Source organism: Alligator mississippiensis, unplaced genomic scaffold (assembly GCF_030867095.1).
Source record: "Alligator mississippiensis isolate rAllMis1 unplaced genomic scaffold, rAllMis1 scaffold_27, whole genome shotgun sequence".
In the NCBI taxonomy this organism is placed as follows: domain Eukaryota; kingdom Metazoa; phylum Chordata; order Crocodylia; family Alligatoridae; genus Alligator; species Alligator mississippiensis.
Genome location: NW_026775408.1, coordinates 83,580 through 111,491, shown reverse-complemented (window position 1 = coordinate 111,491; position 27,912 = coordinate 83,580). Strand labels below are relative to the sequence as shown.

Below are 27,912 nucleotides of genomic sequence, written 5' to 3'. Positions count from 1 at the left end.
CCTGTCATCTGGCCCCCAAGCTGCCCCTAGGTGTTAAGTGGACAGGCAGACTGAGTTATGCTGAGTTGCACAGAGTTGGCCCAGTTTCACTCCCATAGAAACCCCAAGAACTCCAATGGGAGCAGTTATTGCAGTGGTGAGCATTTCTAAGCACCTCACCCACAGTGCACTCCTCCATCATTTGGCTGTCCCTGCCACCTGCCAACACACACCCACTGAGAATGGGATGACCAGGTTGCTGAACTGGGGATCTGGAGTTTAGCCAGACAGTGAGAGATTCAGGTATCTCTGCCAAAGTGCTGCAAGCATAAGCCAGCCCCATCCCACAATGTGCTTAGCTGCAAATGCTCGCTTTTGCCTGAGCATGAATTGACAGCTGAGGTGGGGAGGAGACTAAATATTTTGCAGTCTCTGGAGAGATTAAATCCTTCTTTATGTGAGTCATTTGTCCAGTAGAGGCTGCACTCAGTGAAGGGAAATGGAGTGGACTGCTCTGACTGGGATATTTCTGGTGTTGGCTCTGACTCTTGTGTTTATTATGAAAATCAAGAATTTCTGGAACTGCTGCAACAGGAAGGATTTTCCCCCAGGCCCAAGACCCTTACCTGTCATTGGAAACCTGCACATCATGGATTTGAAAAGACCCTCTCGCACTCTCCTGGAGGTAAATCCATCTGTGGTGTAGCTTTGCTGACTTCAAATGGGTAAATCTGGCCCACTACTTTAAAAACTCTTATTGTCTTTCCATTTAAGCTGTCAGAAACCTATGGCCCAGTCTTCAGTATTCAGATGGGATTCACAAAGATGGTGGTGCTCTCAGGCTATGAAATGGTGAAGGAAGCTCTGGTGAACCAAGCAGATGCATTTGCAGACAGAGCTCAAGTCCCAGCATTTGAAGAACTATCAAGAGGAAATGGTGACTTCAGTTTAATTGCTTCTCATACTTGCTCAAGCAGATAAAAATGTTTCTTTTAAAAAGGAGCTCAGGTGCTTATATGCCTATTTGGACCAGCACCCTTTTAAATCAATGTAAACAAGGGCCACGTCAGGTAAGGTGAAATTGGTGCGAGAGAGCAGGAACAGCCTGAGTGAGCTATGACCTCTTCCCCCCTGCACAGCTGAATCAGGGCTGGGCTGTGCTGCCTTCCCCCCACCACCGCTGAATCAGGGTTGGACCATACCTCCTTTCCTCCATTGGGCCAGGGGGGCCCTGCTGTCCCCACTGTGGGTGCTGGATCAGTGCCACTAGCTGAATCCAGCCCATAGATAGACCGGGCACTGCCCATACGGCCCACTGGGCCAAAAGGTTGAGCACCACTTCTTTAGACCTCTAAAAACTGTATGTCACCAACATACCTCAGCATGGAATCAGAAATGAGTCCTTGGTTGGAATCCCTTGCTGCAAAGCTGGAAAAAAAACAAAGCCTTGACCTCTAAAACAGCAGCACTACCTGCTTGCTGGCTCTGAAAACCCCTGAATCCAGCTGCCTGGGTACAAATAAACAGCTGAGCAGGCACCCTAAGATTTCTCGTCTTTTAAAAACTCTTTAAAATGTAGGCCCTTGAATCATTATTTTTTTCATGTTTGAGATTTGCAACAGGGAAATAATCTCCACTCACCTTTAAATTTCTTTTTCTCATGTCTCCTCTGAGTTCTTGGACATCCAAAATATCTTGGACATCTCGGCCTGCAGCTCCGCACTCGCTGCAGGGCTCCCTCCACTCCCGGCGGAGTGCGGGACCTGTGCAGCAGGGAGTGGGAGAGGCAGCAGGTTCCAGTGCAGGCCTTCCCCCACTGCGAGTGCTGGAGCTGTAGGCACATGGGGCAGAGCCCCAGCAATAGGGCAGGCTCCGCTTCCTCCTTCCACACAGCACTGGCTGGAGCCGCGCCCCACTGGGCGCCTGTGCCGCATGCGAGTGCCCTGGTCTCCCTGCCTGCTGCTGCTGCCAGGCAGCGGGGACTGCACACCATGGGGGGAGTGTGGGGGTCCCTACACTCCCCACCCTCATACTCACACCCTGCCTTGCTCAGCTCTGCACTTCTGCTGCCCCTTTGGGTGCAGGCTCCACGCTGCGCTCCCGCTTCTGCCTAGCTGAAACTCCACCACCATCACCAGCCCCGCCACTTCCCTACCTGCTGCCCCACGTGAGCAGGTTCCAGCTGCAGCAGAAGTCCTGCCCAGAAGCTGATGGCTGAGCAGAGCCCTTCCACCCACGAGCGTGGGAGTGAGGCCCAATAGGTTATGTTGGGGGGTTGTACATGTGGCCACCTTGCTCCCACCCTCATGGGTGGAAGGGCTGGGCAATGTGCAATTCATTGAGGGGCACCACTGCCCAAATGAAAGGGTCTGGTGGGCCACGTCTGGCCCACGGGCTGTATTTTGCCCACCCCTGCCCTAATCCTGCAAGTTCTATGCAATGGATCTGTCCTTGGTCATTGCTCATTCCAGAATTGGGCCACAGTTTCTCTTAAGCATAGAAAGGGGAGCTCTGGCTGCCCAGTTAGGGGATATGTTGTGTGAGTTATACGTACTGCCCCCAGGCTGCAGAGCACAATGGAGGGGTTTGCTTTTTCTCACTTCTGAGCTTTGCTGTTTCTCTTATGGGGCTGGGAAATAATTTTTTCCTCCTCTGGCTGCTAGAGGTGCAGGTGTCATTTTTTTTTCTTTTTTGCCTTCCTCAGAAGTATTGGGTGTTGGCTGAAGCTCAGGCTGGGGTGTATCGATGCTCCTGCTAAGACTAAGACCTGGAGGTTCCTGATTTCTTCACCCTCCTGATTACACTACTGAGACTAATTTCCCAAAGAAGAAGAGTCTTGCCCCCACTGTCCAAGGTCAGGCGGATCACCATATTTGGGATCAGGAAGGACTTGTTCATAGATTCATAGAAGTTAGGGTCGGAAGGGACCTCAATAGATCATCGAGTCCGACCCCCTGCATAAGCAGGAAAGAGTGCTGGGTCTAGATGACCCCAGCTAGATGCTCATCTAACCTCCTCTTGAAGACCCCCCAGGGTAGGGGAGAGCACCACCTCCCTTGGGAGCCCGTTCCAGACCCTGGCCACTCGAACTCTGAAGAAGTTCTTCCTAATGTCCAGTCTAAATCTGCTCTCTGCTAGCTTGTGGCCATTGTTTCTTGTAACCCCCGGGGGCGCCTTGGTGAATAAATACTCACCAATTCCCTTCTGTGCCCCCGTGATGAACTTATAGGCAGCCACAAGGTCGCCTCTCAACCTTCTCTTGCGGAGGCTGAAAAGGTCCAGTTTCTCTAGTCTCTCCTCGTAGGGCTTGGTCTGCAAGCCCTTAACCATACGAGTGGCCCTTCTGTGGACCCTCTCCAGGTTATCCGCATCCCTCTTGAAGTGTGGCGCCCAGAATTGTACGCAGTACTCCAACTGCGGTCTGACCAGCGCCCGATAGAGGGGAAGTATCACCTCCCTGGACCTATTCGTCATGCATCTGCTGATGCACGATAAAGTGCCATTGGCTTTTCTGATGGCTTCGTCACACTGCCGACTCATGTTCATCTTGGAGTCCACTAGGACTCCAAGATCCCTTTCCACCTCTGTGCCACCCAGCAGGTCATTCCCTAGGCTGTAGGTGCGCTGGACATTTTTCCTCCCTAGGTGCAGCACTTTGCATTTCTCCTTGTTGAACTGCATCCTGTTGTTTTCTGCCCACTTGTCCAGCCTATCCAGGTCTGCCTGCAGCTGTTCCCTGCCCTCCGGCGTGTCCACTTCTCCCCATAGCTTTGTGTCATCTGCAAACTTGGACAGAGTAGTTTTGACTCCCTCGTCCAAGTCGCTGATGAAGACATTAAAGAGTATCGGTCCAAGGACCGAGCCCTGCGGGACCCCACTGCCCACACCCTTCCAGGTCGAGACCTACCCATCTACCACGACTCTTTGGGTGCGACCCTCTAGCCAATTCGCCACCCACCGGACTGTGCAGTCATCCACATAACAGCCTCTTAACTTGTTCACCAGTATGGGGTGGGATACCGTATCGAAGCCCTTCCTGAAGTCTAAGTATACGACATCCACCCCTCCTCCTGTGTCCAGGCGTTTCGTAACCTGGTCATAGAAAGAGACTAGGTTGGTCAGGCACGATCTGCACGCCACAAACCCGTGCTGGTTTCCCCTCAGCATAATTTGCCCTGCCGGGCTCTCACAAATGTGAGCCTTGATAATTTTTTCAAAGACTTTACCAAGGATGGAGGTGAGACTGACTGGCCTATAGTTGCCCGGGTCCTCCTTCCTCCCCTTCTTGAAAATGGGGACCACGTTAGCCCTTTTCCAGTCCTCCGGGACTTGGCCCGTGCGCCACGAGCGTTCGAATATTCCTGCCAGTGGCTCTGCAATGATGTCGGCCAGTGCCTTCAGCACCCTCGGATGGAGCTCATCCGGGCCTGCCGACTTAAAGGCATCCAGTTCTTCCAAATGACTCTGCACCACCTCAGGATCTACGTATGGAAGTCTGGCGCCTTGCTGCTGCCTCTCTACAACCCCAGTGAGAGACTTGTCGTGCCCCTCACTTAGGAACACTGAGGCAAAGAACTCGTTGAGGAGTTCAGCCTTGTCCCCCCTATCTGTCACCAATTGTTTCTGCCCATTTAGCAGGGGTCCTATTCCTCCCTGGGCCTTCCTTTTACTCCCAATATATCTAAAAAACAATTTCTTGTTGTCTTTTACTTGGGTTGCCATCCTCAGCTCCATGGTAGCTTTGGCCCGCCTAACTGCCTCCCTACAAGCACGAGCAGAGGAGGTATATTCATCTTCAGTGATCTCACCCTGTTTCCACTTTTTATGTGCTCCCCTTTTGGCCCTTAGGCTGCCCTGGATTTCTGTGGTCAGCCATGGAAGCCTCCTGGCCCCTTTCCATTTTGCCTCGCTCGGGGATCATCTTGCTTTGTGCCCGAAGGATCGTTTCCTTTAGGCACAGCCACCCTTCTTGGGCTCCCATCCCTTCAAAACTCCTACTCTGCAGTGCGTCCTTGACTAATCTCCTGAGTGCATTGAGATCAGCTTTCCTAAAGTCTAGCACTTTCACCCTACTAGTTACCTTACCCACTTGCCGTCTTACGTTGAATTCTATTATAAGGTGATCACTGTCTCCCAAATGGCTACCGATCTGGAGGTCCCCTATCATGTCATCTCCTGTTGCCAATACCAGATCCAGTATGGCATTCCCCCTAGTGGGACCATGGACCTCCTGTGTCAGGTGGAGGTCCTGTACACAAGTTAGAAACCTGCATGAGCGATGGGACCTTGCTGTCTGCGTCTCCCAGCAGATGTCCGGGTAGTTTTGGTCCCCCATGACTACCGCCTCTTTAGCTTTTATGGTCTCCGAGAGTTGCCTCAGGAGCCCCGCATCTATTTCTTCCCCTTGGTGTGGGGGTCTGTAACAGACCCCTACCACCAAATCCCTTTCTCCTTGCCCCCCATGTAGCCTAACCCACAATCCTTCTACTTCCTCAACCTCGGATTCTGTCTTGATGAGGGTTGATGTGTATTGCTCACTGACATAAAGTGCAACCCCCCCCCTTTCTTCCCCGACCTGTCCTTTCTGTACAATCTATAGCCCTCAATATGTACCGCCCAGTCATGGGATGAATCCCACCAGGTCTCTGTTAGCCCCACTAAGTCATAGGTGTTTAGTGCAAGCAGGAGCGCTAGTTCATCCTGCTTGTTCCCCATGCTCCTAGCATTAGTATATAGGCACTTGAGGCCTGCGACTGGTGCCTTTGCTGCCCCCCCCCCGCTCCGAGTCCCAAGGGGCCCATTGTTTCTTACCTTCTTGTTTCTTACCTGTTCCGTAGTGCTGGTCTCCCCATGGCTTTCAGGTTTCCAACGTTCTCCTTCTTCAGGCTGGGCTGTCCTTGTGGGTGCCACATGGTTTGGTGGTCCACAGCTTCCCCTGCCCTCGTACTCCCCTCCCCCCGACGAGCCTAGTTTAAAGCCCGCCGGAGGAGATCCGCCAACCTAGTAGAAAACACACACTTACCTTTGGGGGACAGGTGAAGCCCATCCCAGCTGAGCATGTCCCTCGTCGTGATGTGCGGGTCATTGTCCAGGAATCCGAAGCCTGCCTCGAGACACCACTGCCGAAGCCGCCAGTTGGTCTCTCTGATACAGTTCTCCTGCCATCTTCCTCATCCAGTCACTGGTAGGATGGAAGAGAAAACCACCTGTGCACCGAACTCCTTCAGCACGCCACCCAGAGCACTGTAGTCCGCCATCAGGTGATCGGGGGTTCTCCTGGCCACATCATTAGTACCCACATGGACTAGGACCATGGGGTAATAATCGGTGGGCTTGATCCTGGCCTGAATTACCTCCGTCACATCCCGAATCTTTGCTCCAGGGAGGCAGCATACCTCTCATGCCGAGGGGTCCTGGCGACAGATGGGTCCTTCCGTACCTCTCAGGATGGAGTCGCCTATGACGAGCACTTGTCGCCTCCTCCTTTGGGTCCTCGTGGATCTCTTGGTCTGTTCGGAGTATGGAGAACGTGGTGTTTCTTCTTGCCCAAGGGTGTCCTCCTCCCCTTCCATCTCCTGCAGGGTCGCCAGGGCCTCGTACCTGTTCACCAGTCGGACTGGAGAAGCTGGTACTGGTTCGCTGCGAGCTGCTCCGGTCCTGGCTGTGACCGTCTGCCACTCTGCTGTGGAGGGCACTCCCCGGGCTGCTTCTTCCTTGGGTGCCTGGGCCTGCAGGGAAAGGAAATATCTGTCAATTTCATCCTCCGCCTCCCTGATCCCCCTCAGTCTGCTAACCTCCTCCCGGAGCTCCCTCACCTGCACCTCCAGAGCCGTAAGACGGGCACCTGCCGTACAGGTGTGGGGGCCCCCAATCTCTGCCCCCCCGGCCCTGCTGGGGATCCCCCACAGGCCAGGAGGTAGGGGGACATCAGCTCCCCCATGGGCTCGGTCTGGGTGGAGGCCTCAGACCTGCCCCGGGTAGCCTTGTCCCCCTGGGCAGAGGCCCTAGCAGCACTCCTCGGAGACACCGTTCCGAGCTGCTGGTTGTAGACCTGCGCGGTGTCTACGCCCTACCCCTACAGGAGTCCCACTCCTGGCCCTTCCTGCCCTCCCGCCGGCACGAACGCCTGCGCAAACGCCGGCGTGCTCTTACAGAGCGTGCCTGTTTGCGTGCTCTGTTCGCGCCGCGCGGCTCGGGAGCGCGGCTCCCTACCGGCTTAGCTATATGGGACCCGGGGGGGCTTCCCCTTCGGATCCGGCTCAGCTGTGCCGGGTCCCTCCGCCCCACTTACCTTCGGGGGATCAGCTGCTGCTGCCCCCGCTGCTGATTCCTCTGCTGCTGCTGCCGCCGCTGCCTCCGGTCAGTCGGTTGGTAAAAGGGCACACGTGCATGCGGGACACACGTGTGCTGCCTCCTCTCCTTCCCGCTGCTGGTTCCCAAGTGCTGGGAACTACGTCACCCCACGGCTTTAAAGCCCGCGGTTTGAATTACCCGCCCCGCTTCAACAGCCAATCAGGCGCCCCGGTCTACCCAGAAGTGCCTGCCGGCAGTTCCGCCCCTACGCTCCCCCGCTGGGGGGATCCGCTGCCACAGGAGCCTGCTCCCCCAAGGGTTAGCCCCGGGGTTGCTCCCTGGCCTGGGGGGACAGTCCCCTTCCTAGCCCTCCCTGTTTGCGCGCTCTGTTCGCGCCGCGCGGCTCGGGAGCGCGGCTCCCTACCGGCTCAGCTATATGGGACCCAGGGGGCTTCCCCTCCGGATCCGGCTCAGCTGTGCCAGGTCCCTCCGCCCCACTTACCTTCGGGGGATCAGCTGCTGCTGCCCCCGCTGCCGATTCCTCTGTTGTTGCTGCTGCCGCCGCCGCCTCCGGTCAGTCGGTTGGTAAAAGGGCACACGTGCGTGCGGGACACACGTGTGCTGCCTCCTCTCCTTCCCGCTGCTGGTTCCCGGACACAGACAGATTGTTGTGGACTGGGGAGAAATTTGGCTTCCTTTATAGTGGGAAGCAAGGCCCTCTTTCTTGGATTTCTCAATCCAAGGAACAGTTGCATAAGGTTTTCTTCACCCATTTTTTCATCATCTCTAACTTTTCTAAGCTAGAGCTTAAGACAACAATCGTCCTGTTTCTCGATCAGAGAATACCATCTAATCAAAATGTAAATATTTCCTTCTATGTATAAGTTTCAATGAAATTATTGTTGGGGAGGGTTTGCAAATCCAAGAAAGATTTTTATGGAAGGAGCCACCCCAACCTCATCTAGTGATTGGGGTTGTCACAAGTGTGGACGACGTGTTCACACCTCTGCTGAACAACGACTGGAACTTGCATTGCCTATGCCTCAGCACATAGTTTCAATGCGGCCCATCTTGAGCCGTGCTTTTCTTTTTCTGTAGAACACGCTGTTCATGAAATTAATGTGAGATTCTTCATTTTCATCCTGCACTGGAACAAGAAGAGGTTTGGGAACTTGGAAATGTTTTCTGTGAGGAAATGGCAGCTTTTCCACCCAGCCTTAAGCTAAGCAAATGCTATCAAAGGCAGTGTGATGCATCTTTTATTGTTTAAGAACCATTTATTTTTATCATTCTTATAACGTGACGTCTTCCTTTCACGTCAGGTATTCTTTTTTCACATGGTGAAAACTGGAAAGTGATGAGAAGATTTGCCCTCTCAACCTTACGAGATTTAGGAATGGGCAAGAGGGTCATTGAGGACCAGATTGTTGAAGAATGTGGCCATCTGATCAAGAATATAGACTCTCAGAAAGGTCAGTGGGTGCTTAACTTCATCAAAGCTCTGAGATTGTGATTCCTACCCACTAGGATACACAAGAGCTTCTTTGTTTCAACAAACTTTCTCCTTTTAGGAAAAACCACTAGCTGTTGTATGGCAGTGCTGGAGTTGTGTTGTAGACTTGATGGTCCAGGGAATGTGCAAGAGGCAAGGATCTTTGTGGGTGATACATTTTATTGGACCAGCTGCATAGTTGGGAGAGAATTAGACACGCTTTTTAGGACAAGGTGATAATCCTTGATCAATTCGGGGCCACCAGGAACTAAAATGGGAAGGAACTTTAGGAGCAGAGAACCAATAAACCAAACGTCTTTGCTCCTTATTTTAAGCAAAACTTCTAAAGGCCCTTAGATGCAATATACCCTTTGAACAGGGAATATCATACACCTCTATCATTTTCTTCTGTGCTTTCTCGTATTTTTACCATTGTTGTGAATTGCAGCAAGCCGATGCTGTGTGATAGACCTGGTTTTGCAAATGTGATGGCGTAGAGCAGCATTTCGCAACCTGTGGGTCGCAACCCAAAAATGGTTCCCAAGAATATATGAAAGGGTCGTGAATGAACTTTAAAAATGGATTCTCCCTTAAAGGAGAAAGACATGAAAAACTGTGGCTTTTCCCTTGCAGGTTGGTGTGCGCGCCGGGTCTGACTCCGGGTCGCTTACGTCGCTCTGCACGCGGGCTGTGGCCAGCAGCCCGGGCAGACCAGGTCGGAGAGGGCGGGCGCCGAGCTAGAATTAGGCACAGGCACGTAACGGTTGATTTTAAGATTATTTTACTTACACCGAGATGGTCGTGGTGTAGGCTGAGAACTTGCTTGAGTTGCGGTTACAACAAAAAACACGAACACACGTGGAGGTTGCAAGGCTCCACGCACACAAACTCCGGATGTCCAGGACAAGCACACATTAAACTCGTCGTTACGTCTTATAGTAGGCTCCGTTCGAAGACGGGAAGAGGTGGGCGGTGAATCAGGCCGCCAAACTCCTCTGAGCGACACACAGGGTTTCTATTACCCTGCCGCGCACACCCAGAGTCCCCACGAGATGGATGCGGAGTCCTCTTCGGCTTGGGCGGAAACTGCTCAAGCCTATTATACGGCTAGCAGGCCAATCGCTAGCCGCCACGTGTGAATAATTTGGAACTAGCCAATTGCGGGGCGCGAATTTGCATACGACGAGCGGGAAACCTTTGCACTATGCATTTCTGTGCTGCAAAGATCGCTGCAAAGTGGCGGGAACACTTCCCTGCATGCGGGTTCTCTGCGCAGCAGAACTCCTCCGTGCAACGAAGTTGTATACCCACGGGGATAATTCTTAGTGCTGAAGCACACACAAAAAAATCAGACCTTTGGGTCATGACAGTTGGTAGAGTTCAAGCCTGCAAGGGGCTGCTTGGGCCCCCCATCCCCTGCTCCATACACCCCCCCCCAACACACACACACACCCCACACACAGTGCAGGCTGGTGCAGCAGGTCAGGAATGAGGGGCACTGGGTCAGGACTGTCCATCAATGTTTACAAATGGGTCTTGGTACAAAAAAAGTTGAGAACCACTAGCTTAGAGCACCTGCCTAAGTCAATCTTTTGGGTTATGTTAGATTTCATGATTTCCCTGATTATGGCCTTATGACTGGATTTTGCTCTACCCTTGTACCATCGTCATGAATTAAGGGCAGGGAAACTGATGCCTGGGGGTCTGCCTTTGAATGGGAGAGTCATTAAGGATTTGCACCAACCAACCAAGCTTCTCCCCAGCAAAAGAATAGGCTGGAAAACCTAGGAAAACCAGTTTTTCTTGCCTAGTCTCCCATTAAATGATAACCAAGCCACCAACCACCTGATAGGAGACTTGATCACCTAAGGACAAGACTGTGACTAGCTAGAAATATCATATAGCAGAAAGGGCTGGAAGGAATAATAGGTTCAGCTATTTTCTGAGCAGCTGTATGTCTTAGCCTAGTCGCACTAGAGAATATGGAGCTGGAGACATGAGCTGCAAGAAAACTGGATCTGGAGTCCTGGAAAGTCATTGTCCAAAATCCAAAGACAGTTCAAGGGTGGTGAATAAACTGAGGCGGAAAAAAGGCATACAGGGAATGGCATGTCATTATTGTATCTCTTGTGCCATCTCAAAGGTTGATTGGTTTAAGAATTCCCCTCTGCACACACCCTCAGGCTGTCACATGCCCTCACACATTTCAATGATCAGGTATCCCAGATGGGCTAAAGTGTAAACCCAAGGACCCTGAAGGGTAGACGTGGGGGGCAGGTGTGTTTCACCTCCTAAAGAATCGTGGGGTTCAGGCCTATTTTGGGAGCCCAGGGCAGATAAAGTATGGGTTCAAACTGTGACACAGTGCCTTGGCAATGAATCTAGAGGCCAAAGAAGAAAAAACAGTACCAGGAACTTACCCAGATTGAAGGAAGTTTAAAAGCACATGGCACATATGGCAGCCAAGTGAATAGCCATGAAGAAAATGCCCCATGAGATCCATAAGAATAAGTGAGGCTCTACGAGGGAGAGGGAATACAAGGCACCTGGACTGGGTTCTTTACTGTGATACTGAACTCTGAAGTGACCTGCTGTGGTCACTTAATCTCTCCTTACCTCAATTTTCTATCTGCAAATGGAAATAGATAAGGATAATGTTTGTTTTTTTCTACCCCTTATCATGTCTGTGTAGACAGCGAACTCTATGGAACAGGGAGTGTCTCTTGTGGGTATGTACACCACAGAGCACAGCATGGTCCTGCTCTTGACTTCCTATTAACTTAACTACCTATTCACCATCCAGTTTGCAACATCTCTTCTTTCATTCAAACATTTTTTAGGAAAGCCCATTGACCTGACTATGATAATGAATGCAGCCGTTGCTAATGTTATCGTGTCCATATTACTGGGAGAGCGGTTTGGCTATGAAGACCCCCGATTCACTAGACTTCTACATCTGATCAATGAAACTATCAAGCTTGCTGGAACTCCATCAGTTATGGTAATGTTGGATTGTTGCATGGCCTTTGCAGGATCTAGAATTTTTTTCCTAGTAATGACTGAGAAACCCAACAAATAGGAGGCTAATCTATGGGTCTATGCAGGAGTGTGACCCAACACATATACAGCTGGGAATGTCTTGCTTTAAAACATCTTAATTTAGTTATACCCAGAGTGACAGTCAACGTTCAAAGACCCTTTTTACTGCAAAAAAAAAAAAAATTGAAGAAAACACATCTTTGGAAGACCCTGCCTGACACAGTGACCTAGCTGCACCCTCGGAGGGCACATGTGAAATTATTGTGATGCAATAAACTCCAGTTTATAGTATGCTGGAGTTTATTGCTTCCAGGCATCACTTTGGAATGTGCACCTGGGACTGCAGCACATTGAGCTGGGTCAGAGTAGCCCTGGCTGGCAGGGGGTCAGCCTGCCAAACTAGAGCTTCTCTGACCTGGCTCAGTGTGCCACAGAGGGACTGGCTGGGACATGAAGGTGCTACAGTACAGGGCTGGCCAGCAGGCAGCCCCTACACTGAAGCATCCTCTTGCCCCAGCCAGCTATGTCAGCATGTACACATATGCTGCTGCGCAATAAAGAGCACTGTCATGGAATATGTTTACAAGTACAGTAAAATCCTTGTTATCTGGCACAAGTGGGGAATGGTGTGGGAGTGCTGGGTATCTAAAAATGCCGGTTACCTGAGGCCAGTGGTTTTTGGCCACACACGGAGCAAGGGACGCGGGGTGGTGGCACCCGCACGTGGAGCAGCTGCAGTGCAGGGCAGTGGGTGGCAGTGGCTGTATGCAAAACAGGGGGTGGGGCGGGTGGCAGCAGCAGCCACACCCAGAGCAACTGCAGCACAGGGTGGTGGGTGGCTGCAGCGGTCACCATATGCGAGCTTCCCCCCACACCCCATCCAAATCCGGCCAGACAACCAGAAATTCCAGTTAATAGAATTTGTGGTTACTTAAATACCAGATAACAAGGATTTTACTGTACTAACCTACAACCATGAACAACGCGTGCCCCCCGTGGCTGCAGGGGCATGGCCACAGCCTGTAGGCAGCAATGGCGATGGCAGTAGTGTGGGCGTGGCAGTGGCAAGTGGGGAGCTCGTGCAGGTGGCCACGGGAGTGTCAGTGGTGGGGGGCAGTGCCAAGCGCCAACTGGCGATTGGTGACCACCCACAGATGCCGCTGGCAGTGGCGGCAGTGGCGGCAGCAGAAGCCAGCAGCAATTGGCAACCGCCCGCAGACATCATTGGTGGTGTTGGCGGGGGGGGGTAAGCAGTGAGCTCCCAGAGGCGCCACAGACAACACCGGCGTGCACCCCCTACACGTCACCAATGCCTACAGTTGAGTTAATTAGCTTACTGAGGCCTAATAGGGACGCACGTGTAGATGCTAAGACTTTACCGTGGAGTTAATTAGGCAACTCTGCAATAAACGTCTCATATAGATCAAAGAATCCTAGAAAATGAGGCTTGGAAGTGATCTCAGGAGTTCATCTAGTCCAACCCCCTGCTCAAAGGAGGACCATTCCCAACTAGATCATCCCAGCCAAAGTTTGTCTAGCCAGTTCTAAAAACCTCCAAGGATGGAGCTTCCACCACCTCTCTGGGCAACCTGTTCAAGTGTTTTACTACCCTCCTAGTGAGAAAGTTCTTCCTAATATCCAACCTAAACTCCCCTTGCCGCAACTTGAGCCCATTGCTTCTTGTTCTGTCATCTGTCACCTCTGAGAACAGTCCAGCTCCATCCTTTTTGATGCACCCAGAGTCACAATTCCCTGGATCGGAGAACTCCAAATTTTCTTCCAGCTCTCCTTGGATCCTGTCTGTGGCAGCCTGCCTTCCCAAACAGCTACCCTCAAGTGATTCATACACCACAATAACTAACAACCCCTTGCTCTTCTAATGTGCCTCTCAGCTGTTCAGTATCCTTTTAATCACCTGGCTCATCCAGGCAGAGCAAGGTTTGTGGAGGGAGGCAGGATTCTTGAAGCCAACAATTTCAGACATTGTTTCCAGTACTGTAACTAGGGGGCAAGAGGGTTACAAGCAGATACCCTGTTCTCTAGCACTGAGTATCTCTCCCCACCCCTGGACAGGGAAGTTTTGCCTCAGTATGAAAGTCATTAGTTATGCCACTGATTGTTCCTCTACAACAGGAGTATCAAACATCCAGCTCATGGGCCTTCTTGTAGGCTGGACCACCCACCCTTGTGGACTGAGTTCAGCCCATGGGGCTCCCAGCTCTGTCAGTGGCTGCAGAAGTATAAAATCATAGAAAAATAGGCCTGGACGGGACCTTTGGAGGTCATCTAGTCCAACCCCCTGCTCAAGGCAAGATCATCCCTCTCCAAACCACCTCTATGAGTCCTTTTCTAACCTATTCCCACTGCAAATGTTTTTAAAAGCACATTTGAGAGATCCAAGAAAGACGGCCCTGCTTCCCGCTATAAAGGAAGCCAAATTTCTCCACAGTCCATACCAATCTGTCTGTGATGAAAAAGTCCTTCCTGATCCCAAATGTGGTGATCATCCTGACCTTGGACAGTGGGGCAAGCCCCTTCTTCTTTGGGAAATTAGTCCCAGTAGTGTAGTCAGGAGGGTGAAGAAATCAGGAACCTCCAGGTCTTAGTCCTAGTAGGAGCATCGATACACCCCAGCCTGGGCTGCAGCCAACACCCAATACTTCTGAGGAAGGCAAAAAAGAAAAAAAAATGACACCTGCACCTCTAGCAGCCAGAGGAGGAAAAAATTATTTCCCAGCCCCATAAGAGAAACAGCAAAGCTCAGAAGTGAGAAAAAGCAAACCCCTCCATTGTGCTCTGCAGCCCGGGGGCAGTACGTATAACTCACACAACATATCCTGTAACCGGGCAGCCAGAGCTCCTCTTGCTGTATCGTCTGCACAGATTTATCCCAGCTCCTTTAATCGTCTTTCATAACTAAGCTGGTTGTATGCATCTGCTCTGGGCTGTAGAGCACCTCTTATTTCCCAGTCATTTTAGTGGAGGAGCACCTGGACTTCTCTGTGAAAAGGGTTGCTTTTCACAGAGCACTCCAGGTGTACTACATCATCACACACCTAATCCTAGATCACCTCTGCACTGCTTGGAAACCTCCCATTGTGAGGATCCCACAGCTTCTCTAGGCGGCCTATTCCACTTCCTCGCTGCTCTAACAGTGGAGATGTTTCCTGTATCCCATCAAAACTGCTTTATTGCAGCTTCAAGCTACTGGTGTGTGTCCTGCTCTCTGCAACAGTGCACAAACAAAAAAAAGGTTCTCCCTCCTCTTTATGGCAGCCGTTCAGGTATTTGAAGACTGCTGTCATGTCCTTTCTTAAGCACCTTTTCTGCAATCTGAACATGCCCATTTCTTTCAACCTCTCCTCAGATGGTTGCCTTCCATGTCCAGTATCATTTTTGTCTCCCGCTTCTAGAGCGTTTTCCAACTTTTCCACATCCTTTTAAAAATGAGGAGCCTACAACTGCACACACAATTCTAGATGAGGCCTAACCGGTGCTGAATAAAGAGGCACTATTACATGTTGGGTGTGTCGACAGGTATCCCTATGCTGCTGCTGTTACTGCACCATCGTTTAGTACTTCTTTTTGGAAGTACTAGATGACAGTGAAGTAACAGCCCATACTGTGCCATGCACACTGCGTACAGTTATTTTGTGCTTCTACATCGCCCTAAAAATTCACTGTATTGAGGAAGCACATCACTATGGCATCATAGTGGTAGCATCATGGTTTTTGCCCACTATGTCGCCATAGCGTGTTGCTACAGCAACATAGCATCACATGTAGATGTGCCTGCTGTGTCATGCACCTAATGCTTCTGTTGATGCATCCCAAAGCCACATTCACCTTTTGCACAGCTGCACTGCACTGCAGACTGTGTGGATCCATTTGTAATTACACCTTGCTTGTGCCTGTCTATCCATGTTGTAGTCATTTTAGCTAGCCCACATTTCTCCCATTTGTATATGAGAAAGTCATGTGGGACTTTGTCAAAAGCCTTGCTAAACCAGATACTAATCATTTCTACCCAGGAGAACTTTTACAATTTTTTCTCCAATGCCCAATGAAGGGTGTTTGTGCCCAAAAGCTTGCAAGGTCTCTCCAGGGACCTAGCAGACCTCCTGAGGCTAAAAAGAAAGGCCTACAAAGGATGGAGGATGGGAGTCACCTCCAAGGAGGATTATTCTGCACTGGTCCGGTCCTGTAGGGAGCAGACTAGGAAAGCCAAGGCTGCAACTGAACTCCAGCTAGCTTTGAGCATCAAGGACAATAAAAAGTCCTTTTTCAGATATGTGGGGAGCCGGAGGAAAAGCAGGGGCATCGTTGGACCCCTGCTGAACCAGATGGGGCAACTGACAACTGACGCCCAGGAAAAAGCCAACCTATTAAATAGGTACTTTGCGTTGGTCTTTCATCAGCCCCATGGGACGCCCGTGCCCGCTACAGGGCCAGGAAGTCCGGGTGAGGGTGATCCCCTGCCCTCCATTAATGCTGACTTTGTGAAGGAACATCTTGAGAAGCTGGATACCTTCAAGTCAGCCGGCCCTGACAATCTTCACCCCAGGGTACTCAAGGAACTGGTGAGCATCATAGCCCAGCCTCTAGCGCGGATCTTTGAAAACTCTTGGCGCTCTGGTGTAGTGCCCAAAGACTGGAAGAAGGCCAACGTGGTGCCTATCTTCAAGAAAGGGAGGAAAGTGGATCCGGCTAACTATAGGCCCATCAGCCTGACTTCTATCCCGGGGAAGATCTTCGAAAAGTTTATTAAGGAGGCCATCCTTAATGGACTGGCCGACGCCAACATCTTAAGGGATAGCCAGCACGGGTTTGTTGCGGGTAGGTCTTGCTTGACCAATCTTATTTCCTTCTACGACCAGGTGACCTATCACCTGGACAAGGGAGAAGAGATTGATGTCATATATCTTGACTTCAAAAAAGCCTTCGATCTGGTGTCCCATGATCGTCTCTTGGAGAAACTGGCCAATTGTCGCCTTGGGTCCAACACGATCCACTAGCTGGAAAATTGGTTCTGGGGTCGGACCCAGAGGGTAGTAATTGATAGAAGTCACTCATCGTGGTGTCCTGTGACCAGTGGGGTCCCCCAGGGCTCTGTCCTTGGACCCATACTGTTCAACATCTTCATTAATGATGTGGACACTGGAGTCAGAAGCGGACTGGCCAAGTTCGCCGATGACACCAAACTTTGGGGCAAAGCATCCACACCAGAAGACAGGCGGATGATCCAGGCTGACCTGGACAGGCTCAGCAAGTGGGCGGATGAGAATCTGATGGTGTTCAACGCCGATAAATGCAAGGTTCTCCACCTTGGGAAAAAAAACCCACAGCATCCTTATAGGCTCGGCGGTGCTATGTTGGTTAGCACTATGGAAGAAAGAGACTTGGGGGTCATCATTGACCACAAGATGAACATGAGCCTGCAGTGCGATGCTGTGGCTAGTAAAGCGACCAAAACGCTGGCTTGCATCCATAGATGCTTCTCAAGCAAATCCCAGGACGTCATTCTCCCCCTGTACTCGGCCTTAGTGAGGCCGCAGCTGGAGTACTGTGTCCAGTTTTGGGCTCCACAATTCAAAAAGGATGTGGAGAAGCTTGAGAGAGTCCAGAGAAGAGCCACGCGCATGATCAGAGGTCAGGGAAGCAGACCCTACGATGACAGGCTGAGAGCCCTGGGGCTCTTTAGCCTGGAAAAGCGCAGGCTCAGGGGTCATCTGATGGCCACCTACAAGTTTATCAGGGGTGACCACCAGTATCTGGGGGAACATTTGTTCACCAGAGCGCCCCAAGGGATGACAAGGACGAATGGTCACAAACTGCTACAAGATCGTTTCAGGCTGGACATAAGGAAGAATTTCTTTACTGTCCGAGCCCCCAAGGTCTGGAACAGCCTGCCACCGGAGGTTGTTCAAGCGCCTTCATTGAACACCTTCAAGATGAAACTGGATGCTTATCTTGCTGGGATCCTATGACCCCAGCTGACGTCCTGCCCTTTGGGCGGGGGGCTGGACTCGATGATCTTCCGAGGTCCCTTCCAGCCCTAATGCCTATGAAACCTATGAATTAAAGATTTTTTTTTGCAAAAATCTTGTTGGTCTAATAAAAGAGATCACCTCTATTATGAGACCTGATTGCCTTTTCCTCTAGACCAATACGGCAACAACCTGGATACCAGATATTAATCGGTGTTTTCACTACACTTATTGCATTCCCTCCATCCACTCAGCTAGTTACTTTGTCAAAGAAGATCAAGTTTGTTTGACACTCACCTTCCCCTATCCCTTCACCCACCACCAAAATCAGGGATTTTAGTTTCCCTTGGCAACTAAGATTGGTGACAGGGGAAAAGAGGGAGATGATCAGCAGTGGTCTTAGCTCCCTGTGCGGATTCACATTGCCAAGGGGGCTGCTCATGGGTTGTCCAGCCCACAGGAAGCCCTGCGGTCCAGATCTGGGCTGTGAGAAGCTGCACATCTTGCAGGGTCCATCATGCAGGGCCAATGAGTCTGACTCCCCTGCTCCATAACATACCTGGTTGCTCTTAACTGGTCCTGTCTGGGAACCCGCCACATCTTCTGTCTGCTCTTCCCATGTCGCTTACTGCATTCAAGCACCATGGGCACCAAAGAGGTATTCCCTCACCCTCAGATACATGACATGGTATCTCACAATGGCTAAGTTACGTCCCAATAAATTTGGATCCTTCCCAGGTATCTCTGACAAGAGATCACAATGCTATGGCACACGAGCCCTGATTTTGTGGCACTGAACTTAGATTTCTGTTAGCTGCTCCTGGTGGAGTGTGTTGAGAAGTGATCAGGGGGGCAGGATTCATTGTGGTATATTTTACTGGACCAACTGTATAGTTGGAAGATCTCTTGGCATCAGGAGATCTCTTGACTTTCAGGCATCAAGGGCTCTTCTCCAAGTCCTTGAAAGAATGAAATGAGATTAAGAATTTTATCTTAAACTTGACACCTAAAGATTCAACTAACTCCAGCCAGCAGCACAGGAGTGGATCTGCTTACACAGCCTCTGCACCTAACCTGGGATGCCCACTGGGACGTGCACACCAAACACTCACTCCTGCTCAGCAAGCACCAAATCCTGGAAATACGGTGATGTCGTTGCCTCAGAACAGTCCTGAGCACGTGCCCTAGGCTACTCCCGGGCTCTCTGGCACGTGGAGCTGCAGCCCATGTGGGAGATTCTTCTCACATGTTTTAGTAAAGTTTTTTCAGACCTTTGACCTGCATGTGTTACCCTCTTGTTAAGTATTCTCAGTACTTATTTTTGCTGTCTCTGACTTCCTTTGGTTTTTAGATCTATAATCTATTCCCAACACTTGGCTTTCTCCTGAAGGGTCACAAGACTCTTCTCCAAAACAGAGATGAGTTGTATGCTTTTACAGAGGTTGCTTTCACAAAACACCTCGAAACCCTGGACAGAAATGACCAGCGAAGTCTTATTGATGCGTTCCTCATAAGGCAGCAGGAGGTAACAGAGTCTCTACATTTCTACAGACTTGCTTGTTTCCTTTTTGCATAGTGGAGGTAAAAACATACTGCACAGAAGCGTAGCGCTGGCAAAGTACATGCCTAACAAAGTAGCCGAACTGTGCAGATAGCTTGCTGCTCTTGGCTCTTTTGTAATCAAGGCATTACCCAAAGTTCAGGGCCTTGAGAGTCATTTCAGAAAAGAAGATACTTTGAGGATGGAGTCACAGTAACACTGACTCAGCTTTGGTTACTTGCAGGCACTGTGCACAATCCTATTTTCCTGATTACAACAGAGATGAAAAAAAACCCAGAGAAGGTCTCTTTGCTTGTAGCTCTGAGCCCATCTCCATCATTCCTCGGCCTAAAGTGCTCTTTCCCTTTGGTCTTTCTTTAGGTCGGGTTCCCAGTGCTTGCGCAGGCTGTATTTCGTGCTTCCTGGTTTCATATGCAGGCACAGAAGCCCTCATAAAGCAATAGCCAGGAATGGTGTCTGTGTCTCCGTCAGTGCCTTAACTGTCCCGTTCAGGCGATTGATGACTGATAGGTTTCCAAATGCAACGGATCAGAGACTTTCCAGTTCCCTTTAGCACTTCAGTACAGATTTTACTTAGTAAATACTTATTACCTCACTGGAGATCTTTTAGTTTTAATATTTTTTCCTTCTTTCCCCAGGAGAAAAGTGACACCAAAAGTTATTTCAACACTGACAATTTCAAAAGCCTCATAAGTAATTTGTTTTCTGCTGGTATGGACACCACGTCCTCCACGCTGCGCTGGGGCATTCTGCTAATGACGAAGTACCCTAAAATTCAGCGTAAGTGCTTTTTTGACAGACCTCATGGTGGCCAACACTACACAGATTCTCCCTATTTATTGGTTTGTTAGATTGATGAGATGCCTGTTACAGGGTGATCTGGCCCTGGGGCACCCTCAGCCCTCTGGAGGAAGCCCAGCTGGGGGACATTCAGGTAATGAGGAAGCTTAAAACCCCAAGGGAAAGACTGGAAAGGGGAGCAAACTGTGAGGGAACAATATGAAAGCAGGAGGAAAGCTATGAACAGAACAAGCTTGGAGACCGGCTTGTCTTTAAAGTCTGTAAAAAAAAAAAAAAATCATTATCTCTGGCAAAAGGGGGGCTGATACTAAAAGTTCACCCAGGGCCACAAGAGTCTAAGTACAGTGCTACAGCTGCTAGCCTTGAAGGTAAACTGGGCTACGTGGCCCATGGCAGTCTGAGGCAGCAAGCAGGACAAATAGAGGAATGGTAACTGTTGACATTATATAAAACATACACCTGTAAAAAAAAGTCAGCGTAAAAAAGATTGGTTGTCAGTAAAAAAATATTTCTTGACTTGGCAACGCTGGGTGACTAACCCATGTCAGAAGGCAGTCTGCCTTATTCTGCAGCAGCTGCAACTTCAGTCATCAAGGGTAGCCCCCCTGTAGACCATAATGCAGTAGTCTAGCCTTGAGGTCAACAAAGTATGGATGATAGTTACCACGATCAATATTTAAATAAAGGGTCTCAGCCAGCTCAGCAGAGGTAGCTGGTGTTTCTTGCCACTGCTGCATCTGCAGCAGGGGATTCAAGAGCCACCCCTGAAGGCTATGAACCTGAGTGAAAAGAGAAGGCTAAATACCATCAATAACAGGTGTCCCAATCCTGCCCTGCCCAGATCAAGAAGTCTTCCCACCACAATCATCTCTGTCTTGCCTGGATTCAGCTTTCCAGCTACTCCTCGCTTAACGTCATAGTTAAATTCTTGAAAAATGCAACTTTAAGCCAAACGATGTTAAACAAATCCAGTTATGTCACAGTAGTTACCTACTAGCAGGTGGCAGCCAAACAATGTTATAACTGAATGTTGCAAGACTTTAAACAAGTATGTTCCCTAATAGATCAGCGATGTAATAACAAAACAACGTTAACGGGGACAACGTTAAGTGAGGAGTACCTGTAATTGGTTCAACCTCATCCAATCTCCAACTGCAACCATGCTCTAGGAAAAGACTGAGACTGACACCGCATGGCCCAGGTCATCAGCATGCTGATGGTGCTTCACTCCAAATGCCTGCATAATCTCACCCAGTGACCTCATATATATGTTGAACAGGAAAGGCAACAAAATGGAGCCCTGGGGGATCCCACAGGAAGGATCCCAATGAAATAATGAGTATGCATCTTCCCCCGCCGTCCCTGGGACCTCCCTGCACTGGGGAATCCCACAGCTAAATCCTAAAGTGCTTTGGCTTCAGCTAAAATAGTCAGGTTCTCCATCAGGGAGCCATTATGGCTCCTTTTTTCTCTGAATCATGTACAGAGAGGGACACGAAACATCAGTTTAGGAGTGGGTTTATGCATTCATTTCTTTGCAGCCAGATTCCAATCTCAGATACACCGATGCAAGCCTGGAGCTGCTCTGTTCTAGTCACTGGCCATGCTTTTGTCTTGTGCTAGAAATTTGCAACTTAGCAGAATTCAGCATGTTCACCAGAGAACACATTGGAGAAGTCAACCCCTGTTCTCCCTGCAGGTGCCATTCTCGCCAGAAGGAGAATGTCCAAATTTCACCATGTACAAAAATGCTGCTTCTATTCGTGGCAAGAGGGTGCACAAGTTTCATCTGTTACCACTACTTGGTTGTAAGTGCTCAGAAGGCCTACGTGGCACTTCAATGAGAATATGGGTTTCCTTTGCACTTCTAAAAGCTCTCAATTCACTTTTAATAGTGCTGAGCAAATATGTTAAGGTCAACTATTGTCAGCATCCCACTTATATCTGGAAAGAGAGATTTCTGAGACTGTACCATATCATTTTTACATACGGTTCTGTATCTTTTGTAGCAGAAAAGTCCCATACTTTTCCATCATTAGTGAATGTTGGTCTCCTCATATACAATTTTTGCAGAAAAAGTCCAAGAGGAGATTGAGAAAGTGCTAGGTTCAAACCCTCCACGAATAGAACATCGAAGTAAGATGCCCTACACAGTTGCAGTTGTCCATGAAATTCAGAGGTTTGCTAACATCCTGCCAATGGACTTGCCTCATGCAACTACCATGGATGTCACTCTCAAAGGCTACTTCATTCCAAAGGTGAGCTGTTGGCAGCCCTCTTTTCCTTCAGTCTTCTCCTGTGAGCTCTAGCTCCAGTCTTGGTTAGTTGCGTTAAATCAGAGTGGATCCGCAGACCCAGGACAGTATTTGCAATGGCCTTATTAACAAGCTGTGTATGTTGTACTTGTCAATGCCTATTCCTATAGCAGTGGCCAAGAGACCATATTCCTCCATAGGATAACTCCTCAGTTGTGATTTTCAGGGAACTTACATCATCCCCTTGCTGGCCTCTGTGCTGAAAGACAAATCCCAGTGGGAGAAGCCAGATGCTTTCTATCCTGAGCATTTTCTTGATGCTGAAGGAAAGTTTGTGAAGAACAAGGCCTTCATGCCTTTTTCAGCAGGTACCTTCTGTTTTCTATTTATTGTTGTGAGAGGGAGAGAGCTAGGATCCAGCATATTATGCCATAACCTAGTGTTTCTTTCCATTTTAAACCTCATACCCTCTCATTTTTTTCCTCTGGAATTTAACAATTCCCCCATTCATGGAAGGGGCTGGAGTGGGAAGTTGTTAAACTTTCTGGCTACAAGTCTAGAGGGATAAGCATGCACTTCACTCAAGATATTTTCCGTGGGTTTCCTCCTTTAATGCCTGTCTATAAATGAGACATTGGCCCTTTGGACAGGGGATTAGGTGGAAAAATGTGGCTCTGGCCACATCACTTTTTCGTGTGTTGTCAGCTTTGGAAACACACATGCATCAAATCTGCTAGCCCAATGGTCTAGTAAGCTGGGAAGACCTTTGACCCTGACTCTAAATATAAGCCTGTATATAAATATAGAATAAGCCTGACTCTAAATATAAGCCTAAATATAAGCCTCCAGAGAGCATGTATTCACCAATAGTAACCCAATTTGGGTATTTCTCATTCCACTACAATAAGGATCTTGCTTCTATGAGCAATGTCTTTGTCCTCTTGGTATTAAGCTACTACAATGCATTGTATAACGCCAATTAAGCAAAGCATCATTTGACTTGAAGGGGCTGAAATCAGTTCTTTATTGTTAACTTCTGTCCTGAACCAGAGCCTGAGGAGACCACATCAAATGTCAACTCAGAAGGTGGAAATTACACAGGTCATGGCAGCTTACCTGTTGAAATACATTGCTCACAATCACAGGGCATCAACCCTCGGTGATGTGCACTCAAATCAGTTAAGATGTAGCTTTTAAAGCTGAGCAAAAAATTTTACAAATATATACAAAAGTTTGGAAAGTAGATTCTTCCTTGATATAGAAAGACTTTTTAAAGTTTTAAATAGACTGAGTGTTGTTTTTTTTTTTTTAATTTGGTCTTTTAAATGTATTTTTTCACATGTAGACTCAGATGCTCATTTAAAAAATTCAGTTTAAATCTAGTCATGCTGTGATCTGTCAGGTCAATTGATGAAAAAAACCCAGCCAGATCAGAGGTGGAAATGAAAGAAGAAACAAGAACAAATTGAAAAGTATAAATGCGAAACAAAAAAAAATGAAGGTGTTGCTGAGAAACAAAAACTTCAAAACTTTCAAATTGGTTTTATGCATAAGACTTTTCAGAATATAAATATATGTGGATTAATTAAAATAATATGTAAAGTACATCTATGATTGTACCATCACCATTCCATAGGACAAATTTACTCTCTTTTTAAATGCTCCTAAGATATTTGTAATTTTCTTTACAAACTGGAACATTTTTAGGAAAACGCCCTGCTCTCAGCTCCACCCCCTTATGAAAGGAAAGGCCATCCAACTCAAGTGGTCCTTTTAGCTAGTAGGATTAAGGGGCGCATTTTCAGTAGCCAGTGGTATCTATCTAAGGGTTTGATGTGGCCATCACTTTATCGGGCCAGCTTTGACTTCCCCGGGGCTGAATGACTAGCTATTCATGTTTAGCTAGAGCATCTGGGAGCCGCCTTTAGCATGAGTCCAGAAAACCTGACCACATTCCCCTGGGACCATAGCAGGCTGCATTAGCCACCCTGCCACAGCACTCCCCATGCCACGAAACCTCTCACAAAGAGATGCTTCTGTTCCGAATCGTTACATCAGAAGAGAAGCCGCCCTGTGTCAATAGGTCCTTTCTATAGTTAAAGCAGCCACTGGTCCTGAAATGTTGATGTTTGTCATGCCTTTTTTTAAAGGTCGGAGGATGTGTGTGGGCGAGACTCTTGCCAAAATGGAGCTCTTCCTCTTCTTCACAAGCCTCCTGCAGAGGTTCAATTGGCACCCTGCTCCTGGTGTTTCCAGCTCCGACCTGGACCTCACCCCTGCAGTTGGGCTGACTTCAGGGCCCATGCCCCATAAGATCTGTGTGGCAGCACGGGCTTAGGGTTCCTTTTCTGGCATGCCTATCTTATCTGTGTATCTTCTGTCCTTCCCACACAGCTTTGCACAGGCCTTTGGCTGTAGTTTGAGCAATGCTTTGCTAGTCTTTGCTTGATCCCTCTCATACTAGTTCACAGCCCCATGGATGCCAGTGACCTTAGTGAAATTCCACCATTATAAATGTGCTGTGCATTTTTCATTAGAATAAAAAAACAGGCACAAATCTCTGTCTTCCCTTAAATCATTCACAACTAGAAACACTGCTTTGCATAGAAGACCCAACCTCCACCAGCCAGGTGCCAAGACAAACATCATGGATGGCTGCAGGACACATGGTTAAGCATCTTAGGCAGCTTTGGCACAGAAATCCTGCTGATGCTGGCTCCTCTGAAGCCCCAAAGTGCTGAGCCTGTGCTCTTAGATGCCATTTCCCTACCACCCCCTCACATTTATGACTTTCAGCTTGGCAGGAAGGGTCTAGGAGAAGTCAGGACTTCAGCAGAGATAAGCAAAGTGATTGCAGCTCCACAAAGCCTCTGCTACCATTCCTAAGTTTTCAAATTTGCCCCAAACTTGTTTCCGAGATAAGTAAAGGTGGAAGAGACCATCCCGCTGATCAGCACAGGATCACCCCTGACTACTCTGTCCCAGGGAAGTGTTTGTCTAACCTGCTGTTAAGAACTTCCAAATGTGAAGATTTTACAACCTTGCTAGGTAACCTCATCCTGTGCTGAAACACCCTGTTGGTGAAAAAGTTCTTCCTAATTTCCAATTTAAATTTCCCTTGCTGGAATTTAAGAACATTGCTCCTTGTCCACTTCCCTGCAGCCACAGATAATAATTCATTACCATACTCTTTTTTCAGATTGATACCAGCTTGGGTGAAGTAGGAGACCTTCTGGAAGGGAGTACTAGGATCCATAATGACCTAGATAAACTGGAGAAATGGTCCAAAATCAATCTGGTGCAATTTAACAAGGACAAGTGCCAGGTCCTGCACTTGGGAAGGCATTATTGTATAAACACATCCACACTGGGGAATGCTTGGCTCAGTTACAAGAGTGCAGAGAAGAACATGGGGGTTATAGTGGAACATAAGCTGAATACAAACCAGCAATGTGCTCCTGTTGTTAAAAAAAGAAATAAAGGCCAAGAGCATTCTGGGTTGTATTAACAGCAATATCTCTGAAACCAAAGGAACTGATTTTTCCAGCTTGTTCAGCACCCATGAAAACTCACCTGGAGTTCTGTTCTCAGTTTTGGGCATTGCACTTCAAGAAAGGTTGTAGCTGATTGAAAAGTCCAGCGGAGAACACCAAAATGATTAAAGGTCTGGAACGCTTGACTTTGAAGAAAGGCTTGGAGAACTAGAGTTATTTAGTCTGGAGAAGAGACAACTGAAGGGAGATTTGATAGCAACCTGAAGGGAGATTATAAAGAGAATGGAGATAGCCTTTTCCCTGTGGCTGGAGGGGACAGACTAGAAGCAATAGCCTCAAGCTGCAGCAGAGGAAATTTAATTGGGGATTAGAAGGAACTTTCTGACTCTGAGGATGGTCAAGCAGGGAACAGGCCCCCTGGAGAAGTGGAGTCTCCATTCCTGGAAATTGTCAAGTGCAGTTTGGACAGACATTTGGCTGATATGGTTTAGTCAGTAGGCCTGTGCAAGTAGGCAGCTATTAGATCCAGCTTCGGACCCAGCCGCTTCGGATGCCTGGGATCTGATCCAGAGCTCCAGACTAGGTTTCCCCTTTAATCTGGCCGAAGCAGCTCCAAAGCTTCAGAGCTGCCTTGGATATCCAGCCATAGGTTATAATGGGGAATCAATGAAATATCTATAACTCTATTGTTTTTAGTCTGATTTAGATGAAACGTGCAGGAGTGATAGCTTATGTTTAGAGTACCCATGGCACAAGTTTTGCCTGTCAGCAGCTAGAGGTGCAGGGCCCCAGAATCCAGAAGCCCTGCACCCATCTCCTTGACAGCTGGCAGGCTTCCTGGCTGCAGCAGGGCCCACCATCCCTGCAGCTTTCACCCTGCTGTGCCTTAACACACGCAGTGTCACCCATGTCACGAGTTTTGCTTGTCTGCAGCTTGGGGTGCAGTTCCTCCCAAACCCCTGCACTTATCTCCTTGAAACTTGGCAAGCTTTGTGGCCTCACCAGGGACTGCCATCCTTGCAGTTTTCACCACCACCCCCCCCGTGGTGTAACACATACACATGACATGAGTTTTGCTTTTAGGAATTTGGGGTGCAGTTCCCCCCAAACCCCTGCACCAATCTTCTTGAAACTTGGCAAGCTTCATGCTCTCAGCATAGGCTACCATCCCTGCAAGTTTGATCCAAATCAGACAAAAAACAGCAAAGATATAGATATTTCATTGATTCCCCATTATATTCTATGGCCAGATCAGCTCCAAATCTTTTCCAAAGTGATACGGAAGCTCCGAATCGATTCGAAAAGCCTAAAGCTTCCAGCAATTTGATTCAGATTAATAGATTCAGCCTCCAAATCATCCAAATCATCTCTGAATCCAAATCGTGAGCCGAAGCTTTGCACAGCCCTGTTAGGGATGATCCTGCCTTGATCAGGAATGACCTCATAAGGTCCCTCCAACCCTACTTTCCTATGATCCTTAATAATCACCCTCCAACAATTTGAAGTTAGTTCTGAAATCCCCCCCTCAGTCTTCACTTCTCCAGACTACATAATCCCAGTTCTTCCAATCTTTCCTTGTAAGTCATCTTTCATAGACCTCTAATCAATTTTGTGGTGCTCTGCTGGACCTTTTCAAATTTGCCCGTGTCTCCCTGGAAGTGCAGTGCTGAAAACTGGACACAGTACTAGAGGTGAAGCCTTACCAGTGCTGAATGGAGTGGAAAAATCACTTTCCTTGGCTTTCAAGCAAGTCCTATCAACACAGCATAATATGTTATATGGTTTGTTTGTTGTTTTTTTTCCCCCCAAAAGAGCAGTGTTAACACATATTCAGTTTATTGTCCACTGTAACCCCCAGATCCTTTTCTGCAGGACTACAGCCGAATAAGTCATTCCTCCTTGTGTATGCTATTTTTCCACCCCAATTTTGGACCATTTCACTAGTTTATCAAGGTCACCCTAAATCCAAATCCTACCCTCCAAAATGTCTGCAGCTCCACCCAGCTTGGTG

The 27,912-nt window shown here is 48.7% G+C and overlaps 1 protein-coding gene across 4 annotated transcripts in view; it reads left to right on the top strand.

The window, feature by feature from the left end:
• Positions 1-24,964, top strand: part of LOC106738781 (cytochrome P450 2K6) — a 47,566-nt gene extending 22,602 nt beyond the window's left edge. The window contains exons 1-9 of one of the 4 annotated variants that reach the window (XM_059720216.1): positions 446-664; positions 754-916; positions 8,595-8,744; positions 11,605-11,765; positions 19,142-19,315; positions 19,990-20,131; positions 22,226-22,410; positions 22,634-22,775; positions 23,810-23,895. In XM_059720216.1, coding sequence (XP_059576199.1) covers positions 479-664; positions 754-916; positions 8,595-8,744; positions 11,605-11,765; positions 19,142-19,315; positions 19,990-20,131; positions 22,226-22,410; positions 22,634-22,775; positions 23,810-23,853 — 1,347 coding nt within the window. In that variant the 5' untranslated portion in view covers positions 446-478 and the 3' untranslated portion in view covers positions 23,854-23,895. Of the gene's footprint in view, positions 1-445; positions 665-753; positions 917-8,594; positions 8,745-11,604; positions 11,766-19,141; positions 19,316-19,989; positions 20,132-22,225; positions 22,411-22,633; positions 22,776-23,809; positions 23,896-24,557 lie in introns of those variants that run through there. The other 3 variants (XM_059720215.1, XM_059720217.1, XM_059720218.1) reach the window with 3 other exon arrangements.
• Positions 24,965-27,912: the final 2,948 nt, after the last annotated feature.